The sequence below is a fragment of the Pristiophorus japonicus genome, chromosome 13, assembly GCF_044704955.1.
Source record: "Pristiophorus japonicus isolate sPriJap1 chromosome 13, sPriJap1.hap1, whole genome shotgun sequence".
Lineage (NCBI taxonomy): Eukaryota > Metazoa > Chordata > Chondrichthyes > Pristiophoridae > Pristiophorus > Pristiophorus japonicus.
Genome location: NC_091989.1, coordinates 7,066,155 through 7,078,626, shown reverse-complemented (window position 1 = coordinate 7,078,626; position 12,472 = coordinate 7,066,155). Strand labels below are relative to the sequence as shown.

Genomic DNA, 12,472 nt, shown 5'->3' with positions numbered 1-12,472 from the left:
CCTAAAAATTAGAGCCAGACCTTTCAGGAGTGAACGTAGGAAACAATTCTACACACAAAGGATGGTAGAAGTTTGCAAATTCTCTTCTGCAAATGGCAGTGGATGCTGGGTCAATTAATTTTAAATCTGAGATTGATAGATTTCTGTTAACCAAAGGTATTAGGACATATGGTGGGTATATGGCGTTAGGTCGCAGATCAGCCATAATCTCATTGGATGGCAGAACTGGCCCGAAGGGCTAAATGGCCCCCTCTTCCTATATTGCAGCGTAGAGGACATTGTAGAAAAGAAAGACTTGGATTTATATAGCCCCTTTCATGACCACCGGACGTTTCAGAAGCGCTTTACAACCAATGAAGTGCTTTTGGAGTGCAGTCACTGGCAGGAACATCGTCAGGGCCCAGGTACAGAGGAGTGGGAAGGTCGGGGCGGATGAGCGGCGAGTGTTTGTGGCGAGATGCGGTGAATGTTTATGGCAGAGGAGCGGTGAGAGATTGGGGCGGAGGTGCGACAGATGAGGGTACGGGGCCCAGAAGAGCCGAGGGCCCAGGGGGCAACACGGGCCGGCCCACACTGCGATATGTGTGCGCACTAGGTCCGTGCAGCAGAGCAGGTCTCCAGTCGTCCTGGTTAATCCTTGCCATTGGATCAAGGCCTAGCTCTGTCAAGCCCGTGTGGTGGCTGATGTGCAACGGTCACCACACATTACAAAAATCCACACACAGGCATCTTCCACCCCCTCAACTGGAGTTCAGGACTGGAACATCAGGTCCTTCATCGAAACACCTGTGAATTCGTGGAAGCAAGTCATCCTCGTTCGAGGGACCGCCTCTGATGATGAATGTGGGAAATGCGGCAGCCAATTTGCGCACAAGCAAGCTCCCACAAACAGCAATGTTTTTTTTATGTTGATTGAGGGATAAATATTGGCCAGGACAGTGGGGCGAACTCCCCTGCTCTTCTTCGAAGTAGTGCCATGGGATCTTTTATATCAACCTGAGAGCAGACAGGGCCTCGGTTTAATGTCTCATCCGAAAGACAGCACCTCCGGCAGTGCAGCGCTCCCTCAGCACTTCACTGGGAGTGTCAGCCTAGATTTATGTGCTCTAGTCCCTGGAGTTTGAAGTTTGTGAGAGAAAGAGTGAGCATGTGCAAATGTAGGATTGGGGGATGATACTACAGTCCAGACTAATCGGGGTCAGCTTTACATCTTTTGTTGCCTATTGCCATTAGACTGAATGAATGTTTTCTCTTTTTAATTGACGTGTCGAAATAGCAGGTGGGGTTAGCCTGATCTTTTTGATTACAAAAATGTCTCGGTGGCCATTCGGCCCATTGTGTCCGTGCCGGCCGACCAAGAGCTACCCAGTCTAATCCCACTTTCCAGCTCTTGGTCCGTAGCCCTGTAGATTACGGCACTTCAGGTGCACATCCAAATACTTTATAACTGCAGTGAGGGTTTCTGCCTCTACCATCCTTTTAGGCAGTGAGTTCCAGACCCCCACCACCCACTGGGTGGAAAGCTTTCCCCTCAAATCCCCTCTAAACCCTCCTACCAATTACTTTAAATCTATGCCCCCTGGTTATTGAGCTCTCTGCTGAGGGAAACAGGCCCTTCCTTTCCACTCTATCCAGGCTCCTCCTAATTGTATACACCTCAATTAAGTCCCAAATAATCATCATGGAAATGGCTAATTTTCTCGTGTTGAGTCTGAACAGTGATTTTAAGCAGGTTTCTACCGTGAAGGGCCTGGAAGTGCACTTTTCAACAGGAGCCACTGGATTGCAACCCGAGCAGGGAATCTGGCTGGTTTCACCGTGGCTTCCAGCATAAAGACAGGATACTTACACCCCTCCCCCGGCACACACCCACCCCCCCCCCCCGGACAAGGATAGACCATCCCCCCCCCCCGGCCCGGGACAGGGATAGACCACCACCCCACCCCCCGCCCCCCCAGTTCCTGCTCTGCTTGAGGTCCGCTAACAGCACAGATTGACGATTGGGACTGGGACTGTCTGGGTTGTATGACTTAATACTTTTATCCACTGGATAATTGCAAAATCTCCCTTCCGTAACATTGTTTAATGTTGTCTGGAGCCTCTTAGCTGACACAGGTATCACTCAGCAATCTGCTCCCAAACCTCCAGTCAGTCGCCAGACGGAGCTTCTCGGAGAGCGTTGTTTTTTTATAAATTATTCGTTCCTGGGATGTGGGCGTAGCTGGCGAGGTCAGCCTTTATTGCCCGTCTCTAATTGCCCTCGAGGTGGTAGTGAGCCGCCTTCCTGAACCACAGAGAGCAATTAAGAGTCAACCACATTGCTGTGGGTCTGGAGTCACATACAGGCCAGACCGGGTAAGGGCGGCAGCTTTCCTTCTCTAAAGGGCATTAATGAACCTGGTGGGTTTTTTACGACGATCCGGTAGTTTCATGGTCACCATTATGATACTATTTTTATTCAAGATTTCTTTAATTAACTGAATTTAAATTCCCCAGCTGCTGTGGTGGGATTTGAACACGGGTCTCCGGATCATTAGTCCAGGCCTCTGGATTACTGGTCCAGTAGCACAACCACAGTGCTACCGTAACCAATGACTAAATGCCCTCCTAACTATCGAAGCAAGCACACGAGACTGAATGAGGCCCTGATGAATTCTGCAACTGACGTTTATAGGGGAACATATCTGTACCTTGCTGCTTCTCAACTTTGAAACCCGAACGCAGAAATGTCACTGTGAGGAAATGGTATGCATTGTGAACATCCAGCGCTGCCGTAAGCAGGTGGAGAGTGAAAGAGCCTTTATCCCTGCCCCTGCTCTTGATCTCAACGAGAGGAATCTATCCTCTACAGCAAGCGTATTCACGTTTCTGACTGGTGGTCTGCTCGGGTGCATACCATGGAGTCTGGAGGGCCACGTAAAATCTAAAACCATCTTCTTCGTACCGGTACCTCAAGTTGCTGATACTCGCTGATCTTTAGGACGTAACACCAGTGGGTCAGCAGCAGTAAACCAGCCCTTTTCAAACCTCCCAAGTCCATAAAATTCAAACAGAACAAATCAGCATTTAAAAAAATATATGCAAATATGATTTGAGTTACCTGGGTTTTGAGGACCATGTCGTAAGATTTGGACTCCAGGTGCCTCTAGAGCTGCAGGTTGGACGACAACAACAACAACTTGTATTTATATAGCGTCTTTAATGTAGTGATACATCCCAAGGCGCTTCACAGGAGTATTATGAGATATTGGGAGAAATTAGGGCAGGTGACCAAAAGCTTAGTCAAAGAGGTAGGTTTTAAGGAGCATTTTAAAGGAGGAAAGAGAGGTGGAGAGGGTTGGGCAGGGAGTTCCAGAGCTTGGGGCCCAGGCAACAGAAGGCACGGCCACCAATGGTGGAGCGATTATAATCAAGGATGCTCAAGAGGGCAGAATTTGTGGAGCTCAGACATCTCGGGGGGGGGGGGGGGGGGGGAGAAAACGTAGAAAATAGGTGCAGGAGTAGGCCATTCGAGCCTGCACTGCCATTCAATGAATTAATGGCTGAACATGTAACTTCAGTACCCCATTCCTGCTTTCTCGCCATACCCCTTGATCCCCCTAGTAGTAAGGACTTCATCTAACTCCCTTTTGAATATATTTAGTAAATTGGCCTCAACTACTTTCTGTGGTAGAGAATTCCACAGGTTCACCACTCTCTGAAACATAGAAAATAGGTGCAGGAGTAGGCCATTCGGCCCTTCTAGCCTGCACCGCCATTCAATGAGTTCATGGCTGAACATGCAACTTCAGTACCCCATTCCTGCTTTCTCGCCATACCCCTTGATTCCCCTAGTAGTAAGGACTTCATCTAACTCCTTTTTGAATATATTTAGTGAATTGGCCTCAACAACTTTCTGTGGAAGAGAATTCCACAGGTTCACCACTCTCTGGGTGAAGAAATTCCTCCTCATCTCGGTCCTAAATGGCTTCCCCCTTATCCTTAGACTGTGTCCCCTGGTTCTGGACTTCCCCAACATTGGGAACATTCTTCCTGCATCTAACCTGTCTAACCCCGTCAGAATTTTAAACGTTTCTATGAGGTCCCCTCTCATTCTTCTGAACTCCAGTGAATACAAGCCCAGTTGATCCAGTCTTTCTTGATAGGTCAGTCCCGCCATCCCGGGAATCAGTCTGGTGAACCTTCGCTGCACTCCCTCAATAGCAAGAATGTCCTTCCTCAAGTTAGGAGACCAAAACTGTACACAATACTCCAGGTGTGGCCTCACCAAGGCCCTGTACAACTGTAGTAACACCTCCCTGCCCCTGTACTCAAATCCCCTCGCTATGAAGGCCAACATGCCATTTGCTTTCTTAACCGCCTGCTGTACCTGCATGTCAACCTTCAATGACTGATGTACCATGACACCCAGGTCTCGTTGCACCTCCCCGTTTCCTAATCTGTCACCATTCAGATAATAGTCTGTCTCTCCCTTTTTACAACCAAAATGGATAACCTCACATTTATCCACATACTTCATCTGCCATGCATTTGCCCACTCACCTAACCTATCCAAGTCACTGCAGCCTCATAGCATCCTCCTCGCAGCTCACACTGCCACCCAACTTCGTGTCATCCGCAAATTTGGAGATGCTACATTTAATCCCCTCGTCTAAATCATTAATGTTGTGAGGCTGGAGGAGATTGCAGCGATGGGGAAGGGGCGAGGCTGTAAGCAAGGATGAGAATTTTGAATTTCAGGCGTTGCTTAACTGGGAGCCAATGTAGGTCAGCGAGCACCGGGAGTGATGGGTGAGTGGGACTTAGTGCGAGTTAGGACACGGCAGGCCGAGTTTTGGATCACCTCTTGTTTACGTAGGGTAGAACTCCTGCCTTGCCGTGCCAGTATGGATTGTCTGTTATCCACATCACTTTAATGGCCTGTCTCTCTCTCTAACTAAATTGTGCAGTGCTTTATTTTGGACCCAAGCCCAGTACGAACCGCTTCAAGAGCATCCACCCTCGGTTCATGAAGGGCCATTACAGTCAGTGGGAGAGAGCGATGGGAGACTTTTATCCCATCAGTTTGGCTGGAAATAAGGATCCAGCCACGAAAGAATAGATTATTCATTTCTGCTTTTTTATAATCTGTTGTCTCAAAAGTACGTTTAAATTTTTGTCTCAAGATAATTATTGTTATAATTAATATATTAAACTTTTCCGATAATCTGTTTCCTAGGGCAAGGTATGGCTGATAGATTTTAACCCATTTGGAGAAGTGACCAACTCCTTGCTTTTCAGCTGGGAGGAGCTGACGTCCGGACAGAACATCAGTAAAGGAGACCTTACAGATCCGGTAAGAGTTCTGAGCGATTTTAATATTCATTCATGTTCTGAATGCTTGATATTGAATATACTTTTGTGAGACTGCTGTCCTTTACCTACAGCTCCACTCACAAATCCTAACTTTCCCTGATGCGTGTGCCACTCCTCTCCTCGCCGTGGCTCAGTGGGCAGCACTCTCTCTCGCCTCTGAGTCAGAAGGATGTGGTTCAAGTCCCACTCCAGGCACTTGAGCACAAAAATCTAGGCTGACACTCCCAATGCAGTGCTGAGGGAGTGCTGCACTGTCAGAGGTGCCGTCTTTCGGATGAGACGTTAAACCGAGGCCCTGTCTGCTCTCTCAGGTGAATGCAAGAGATCTCATGGCACTATTTTAAAGAAGAACATGGGAGCTATACCCGGTGTCCTGGGGCCAATATTTATCCCTCAATCAACGCAACGAAAAAACAGATTATCTGGTCATTATCACATTGGTGTTTGTGGGAGCTTGCGGTGCGCAAATTGGCTGCCGCGTTTCCTACATTATAACAGTGACTGCACTTCAAAAAATACTTCATTGGCTGTAAAGTGCTTTGAGATGTACGGTGGTTGTGAAAGGCGTTATATAAATGCATCTTTCTCTCCTGATCTTTTCTCTTTTATTTTGTTTGTTGAATATTTGTGCTCAAAGCGGGGATATTTGCAGTTGAAAATGGAACATAAGAACAGAAGAAATAGGAGCAGGAGTAGGCCACCTGGCCCCTCGAGCCTGCTCCACCATTCAATAAGATCATGGCTGATCTAATCATGGACTCAGCTCCACTTCCCTGCCCGCTCCCCATAACCCTTCACTCCCTTTTCGATCAAAAATCTGTTTCTCCACCATAAATATATTCAATGACCCACTTGGGCATCCCAGTGCTAGCTTGAAGCACTCCAAGTCCGGTATAGCATGGTTGGATGCAAAGTAAAGCGCCCTGTAATTAGTCCAGTGACTTGTCTCAGCCCCAACCTCATAAGACTCAATTTCCAGAAGTGTAAGGACCGAGAAGGACAAGGGCAGCAGGCGCATGGGAACACCACCACCTCCAAGTTCCCCTCCAAGTCACACACCATCCTGAATTGGAAAAGTATCAGCCATTCCTTCATCGTCACTGGGCCAAAATCCTGGAACTCCCTCCCCAAAGGCATTGTGGGAGCACCTTCGCCACACGGACTGCAGCGGTTCAAGAAGGCGGCTCACCACCACCTTCTCATGGTTTGCGGTAGCTGCAGCGAGGTGAGGACAGACTTGGGGAACAATCCTTGTGGGTTAGGAGGAGCACGAGTGCTTCCTCCCGGCCCCCCACAAGCTCACCCACCATCAGCCTGCCCCATATAGACACCACCACCACCCCCCCCCCCCCCCCCCACCAACCCCCGGATCGGACCCCCACCTGCGTTTGCGGCCTCCTATCCAGGGTTCCTCGCCCAACTGAAAGTCAAGCCGGTCGATCAGGTTAGCTTCTGGGTGGGGATCCTATCTGTGATGTCACGCGCACACTAAAACTCCACAGTATGTGGAGAATTAAAAAAAGAACCACCATCCTTTCACAATCAGCGGCTGTCTCCAAGCACTTTACAGCCAATAAAGTGTAGTCACTGTTGTAATGTGGGAAACGCGGCAGCCAATTTGCGCACAGCAAGCAATATGATAATGACCAGATAATCTGTTTTAATTATGTTGATTGAGGGATAAATATTGGCCAGGACACTGGGGAGAACTGCCTGCTCTCCTTCGAAATAGTGCCATGGGATCTTTTAGGTCCACCTGAGAGATCAGACGGGGCCTTGGTTTAACGTCTCATCCGAAAGACGGCACCTCTGACAGTGCAGCACTCCCTCAGCACTGCACTGGCAGTGTCTGCCTGGATTCTTGTGCTCAAGTCTCTGAGGTGGGACTTGAACCCACAACTTTCTGACTCAGAGGCGAGAGAGCTGCCCACTGAGCCACAGCTGACACTGGCACTCTGGGTTTCCGGTGGTCTACCGGGTCCCCCGAGCTCCGGGCGAGTCAGAAATCTCAAAGTTCCATAGCAAATAGATGCAGGAGTAGGCCATTCAGCCCTTCGAGCCTGCACCACCATTCAATAAGATCATGGCTGATCATTCCCTCAGTACCCCTTTCCTGCTTTCTCTCAATACCCCTTGATCCCCTTAGCCGTAAGGGCCATATCTAACTCCCTCTTGAAAATATCCAGTGAACTGGCATCAACAACTCTCTGCGGCAGGGAATTCCACAAGTTAACAACTCTCTGAGTGAAGAAGTTTCTTTTCCTCTCAGTCCTAAATGGCCTAGCCCTTATCCTAAGACTCTGTCCCCTGGTTCTGGACTTCCCCAACATCGGGAACATTCTACCCGCACCTGTCCTGTCCCGTCCCGTCAGAATCTTAAATGTTTCAATGAGATCCCCTCTCATCCTTCCAAACTCCAATGTATAAAGGCCCAGTTGATCCAGTCTCTCCTCATATGTCAGTCTTGCCATCCCGGGAATCAGTCTGGTGAACCTTCGCTGCACTCCCTCAATAGCAAGAACGTCCTTCCTCATATTAGGAGACCAAAACTGAACACAATATTCCAGGTGAGGTCTCACCAAGGCCCTGTACAACTGCAGTAAGACCTCCCTGCTCCTATACTCAAATCCCCTAGCTATGAAGGCCAACATGCCATTTGCTTTCTTAACCGCCTGCTGTCCCTGCATGCCAGCTTTCAATGACTGATGTACCATGACACCCAGGTCTCGTTGCACCTCCCCTTTTCCTAATCTGCCGCCATTCAGATAATCTGTCGTTGCGTTTTTGCCCCCAAAATGGGCATTTACCACATTATACTGCATCTGCCATGCATTTGCCCATTCACCTAACCTGTCCAAGTCACTTTCACAGCTCACACCGCCACCCAGTTTAGTGTCATCTGCAAACCTGGAGATAGTACACTCAGTTCCTTCATCTAAATCCTTGATGTATATTGTAAAGAGCTGGGGTCCCAGCACTGAGCCCTGCGGCACTCCACGAGTCACTGCCTGCCATTCTGAAAAGGACCCGGTCATTACAAGGGGAAATTCAAGGAGTAAATACATTCAAATTAAAATTGGGATGAGTTCAAAAGGCACGTAACAATTATCATCCTTCTTCCTCCTTCCCTTTTGGATACTGAGGGAATCAAGGGATATGGGGATAGTACAGGAAAGTGGAGTTGAGGTACGGAGCAAGCTCGAGGGGCTGAATGGCCGACTAATGCTGCTATTTCTTATGACCTTATGTTCCCACCCCTTCCACAAACTTCTCTGAAATATTGCTCTGCTCAAAGGGCATTCTAACAACACATATGCTTTTGACGTAATTTTGCATTCCAGTATCATTGAGTTTTGGTCATTAACAGTTACTGTTCAAGACCATCAGTCAATTCATTTCAACATCTTTTAGCTGCTGAACGTTTTTTTTGTCTGTTCAGGTTTTGGGAAGGAGAAGAAAAAGTTCTTGGGGCTAGTTTGGCTTCTTTTGTACGTGATATTTTATCTGTGGCCTTCCCACTTTGATTCCGTGGATAACTGTTGCCTTCTAGGATTCCCCGGCCTTCCGCTATATAACCAGTGAAATGACCGTACAGCCCAGTCCCTACTTAAGCTACCGGCTGCCAAAGGACTTTGTGGACCTGTCGAGAGGGGAAGATGCCCATAAACTAATTGATTTTCTGAAACTGGTGAGCTAAATTTTGAACTGTGTAATTGGTTTTGTTTTACCAAAAAGAACAAAACTACAAGTTGGAAAAACTAGCAGGATTCTAATTACATTCTCGTGGTCAGGATTGAAATGTTATTTCTGACGGCAGCCAAATCAATCTCGTGTGAAGGGTCTGGGGAAACTGGCTGGTTGGCTCTCGTAGTCAGAGTTAAATATTCCTGATCAGCAGGGTAGGAGTTTACAGTTCAGCCCTGAGTATCATCTGAACTTGAACACTTTCCGAAGATTATGTCATGAAGGTTCTGGACGCAGCAGTGTGCAGTGCATTGGATTAGGACTTCAGGGATGTTAGACCATTTGGTTATGGTCTGCAGGAATACCCAATCAAATGTGCAGTGGCCTTGAAGGGAACCGAGAGGTATTGGTGCAAATTGTTCCACTCTCCTGGCTGGAACATAAGAATTAGGAGCAGGAATAGGTGACCAGCCCCTGGAGCCTGCTCCGCCGTTCATGGCATAGTTCGCATACCAGATACGACACTCCCGAAGCAAATGCTTTATGCGGAGCTCCTTCATGGTAAACGAGCCAAAGGTGGGCAGGGGAAGCATTACAAGGACATCCTCAAAGCCTCCCTGGTCAAGTGCGACATCACCACTGACACCTGGGAGACCCTGGCCGCAGACCTCCCAAGGTGGAGAAAGTGCATCCGGGAGGGCGCTGAGCTCTTCGAGCCTCAACGCAAAGAGTGTGAAGAGGTCAAGCGCAGGCAGCGGAAGGAGCGTGCGGCAAACCAGCCCCATCGACCCCTTCCCTCGACGAATGTCTGTCCCACCTGTAACAGGGTCTGTGGCTCTCGTATCGGACTGTTCAGCCATCAAAGAACTCACTTTGGGAGTGGAAGCAAGTCTTCTTCGATTCTGAGGGACTGCCTATGAATGAATCTTCGACCTCAACTCCACTTTCCTGCCCGATCTCCATATCCCTTGATTCCCCTTGAGTCCAAAAATCTATTGATCTCAGCTTTGAATATACTCAACGACTGAGCCTCCACAGCCCTCTGGGGCAGAGAATTCCAAAGATTCACCACCCTCTGAGTGAAGAAATTCCTCCTCATCTCAGTCCTAAATGGCCGACCCCTTATCCTGAGACTGTGACCCCTGGTTCTAGACTCCCCAGCCCGGGGGAAACATCCTCCCTGCATCTACCCTGTCAAGCCCCCTCAGAATCTTGCAAGTAGGTTTGATCTTAATGTCTGGCACTAGTCGGTGGGAAGTTTAGAGTAAAAACAGAATAGAAAATGCACTCATTTGTGTGGTGCATGTTTGGAAGAGCAAGGTTTAAGATACACAGTCACAAGCTGCTTTATCTATTTTTTTCTGTTCAGAAATATCACTATAATTTATTTATAAACAATTTATTGTGTCCAAATTGGGGTACTTCAGTGCGCCGGCCTACAGATTTATATGATGATTATGTGAAATGTTGAACACCTGTAAATTTCTAGTAAATGGAAAATTTTAAATCGTACTTTACAATTTTCTTTCACACATTTTGTGATTGAGGACAGATACCGGAATGAACCACTCATTAAAAGCAGTTCTATTGACAAAAGGGAAAGTGTTCTGTTGAGTAGCTGAGACCCAGCTTGGAATTTAGATCATCCAAAAAATGAATGGCTACAAGCAAGGCAAGATTAGCTATTTAACTTGGGGAGGGGAGTGGCATAGCTCCAGTTTGTGTTTTGTTTCCAATCAGGTCACAAGGAGGGGAAGCACAAGTGGGGAAATGGGAGGGGCGCTGGGGACTATCTCCTATAGTTTCTCATATCAATATCACATCTTACCCGAGAATCCTGGACTGTGGCTGCCATCATAGAATCATAGAAAGATTATGACACAGAAGGAGGCCATTCGGCCCATCGTGTCCGTGCCGGCCGACCAAGAGCTACCCAGCCTCGTCCCACTTTCCAGCGCTAGATCTGTAGCCCTGTAGGTTACAGCACTACAAGCGCATATCCAAGTACTTTTTAAATGCGACGAGGGTTTCTGCCTCTACCACCCTTTCAGGCAGCGAGTTCCAGACCCCCACCACCCTCTGGGTGAAAACATTTTTCCTCATCTCCCCTCTAATCCTTCCACCAACTACTTTAAATCGATGCTCCCTGGTTATTAACCCCTCTGCTAGGGGAAATAGGTCCTTCCTATCATGGGCCAGATCTGTTATGGTTCCCTGTAGCAGATTATATAGTCTTTGCTTTCAGACGCAGAAAAAAAACTGCCGCATTTTTTCGAGTCACTGCGTTTGATCGTCGTATATTGATCGTGCAGCAAATCCTACAATTCCATCAACACTAATTGGCTGATTGTGAATCTTTTATATCCTGCAGTTGTCAAGCCGTGATGGATCCTATTGCCTATAGTCCCCACACTGCGTTTTTAGTCTATAGGGACTGGGGGAGCAGAGGCTAAACACCTCCAGCCAGCCGGGGGGGAAAGCAGGAGAAAAACAGACCAGTCCCCCTAGGCCTTGTGCATCAGCCTCCCAGGCACTTGCTCAACAAGGGCATTAGCAGAGAATTTAGGAGCAAGTTCCTCTCTCGCCGCTCAGAGTTGAATATTGTGGCAAGGCCAAAAAGGAGGGGGATGGGGGAGAAGGAAAATACAAATTGTATAAAGAAAAATCAGTCCTTTCTTTTAATACTTGTTTATCGTTACGAATATTTTTTCCCCTCTCCTAAGACGAGAAGTCAAGCACCAGAAAGCTCAGATGACGAGGGATAGCAGCTGTCCTGTTTACCGACCGACATCCTGGGATAAATGTAAGGCAAATGAAGGACCCGTTGAATTGACTTTGATGTGAAGTCCATGTGGTGTCACTTGACACTCACCATTGCAACGCTATATATTGACCGAGTAAATTTGAAAAAGTTGCCTAGTTTTATCTAGCAAAAGAGGCAGGTGTAACATTATTGTAAAGATTACGAAGTAAATTGGACAAAATATCTAATAGTTCTAAAAAAGATAACCATGTGTTATTGAAACAAGCCCATGTATGTATGAGAGTGATACATTTCTGTAAAATTAAATTTTTATAACTTGAAATGAATTCAGCTGTAACTTATTTTGTTGTAATAAATGTATGTGCTTGACATTTGCTAAGTACACGAGATAAAAGGTCTGGCTTGCAGCAGACCTATATTTTCCATTTGGACTCTGCTCCTACAACAACAACTTGTATTTATATAGTGACTCGAACATACTAAAACGTCCCAAAGCGCTTCGCAGGAGTGCTATAAAACAAAATTTGACAACGAGCCATATAAGGAGAAATTGGGGCTCGGTCAAAGAGGTAGGTTTTAAAGAGCGACTTAAAGGAGGAAAGAGAGGTGGAGAGGTTTAGGCAGGGAGTTCCAGAGCTTGGGGCCCAGGCAGCTGAAGGCACGGTTGCC

The 12,472-nt window shown here is 47.5% G+C and overlaps 1 protein-coding gene across 1 annotated transcript in view; it reads left to right on the top strand.

Moving 5' to 3' along the window:
- cdc123 (cell division cycle 123 homolog (S. cerevisiae)) overlaps positions 1–12,125 on the top strand; it is a 52,327-nt gene extending 40,202 nt beyond the window's left edge. Inside the window, exons 11-13 of the mRNA XM_070897101.1 lie at positions 5,219–5,335; positions 8,906–9,043; positions 11,763–12,125. Coding sequence (XP_070753202.1) covers positions 5,219–5,335; positions 8,906–9,043; positions 11,763–11,804 — 297 coding nt within the window. The 3' untranslated portion in view covers positions 11,805–12,125. The remainder of the gene's footprint in view (positions 1–5,218; positions 5,336–8,905; positions 9,044–11,762) is intronic.
- The last annotated feature ends 347 nt before the right edge of the window (positions 12,126–12,472 follow it).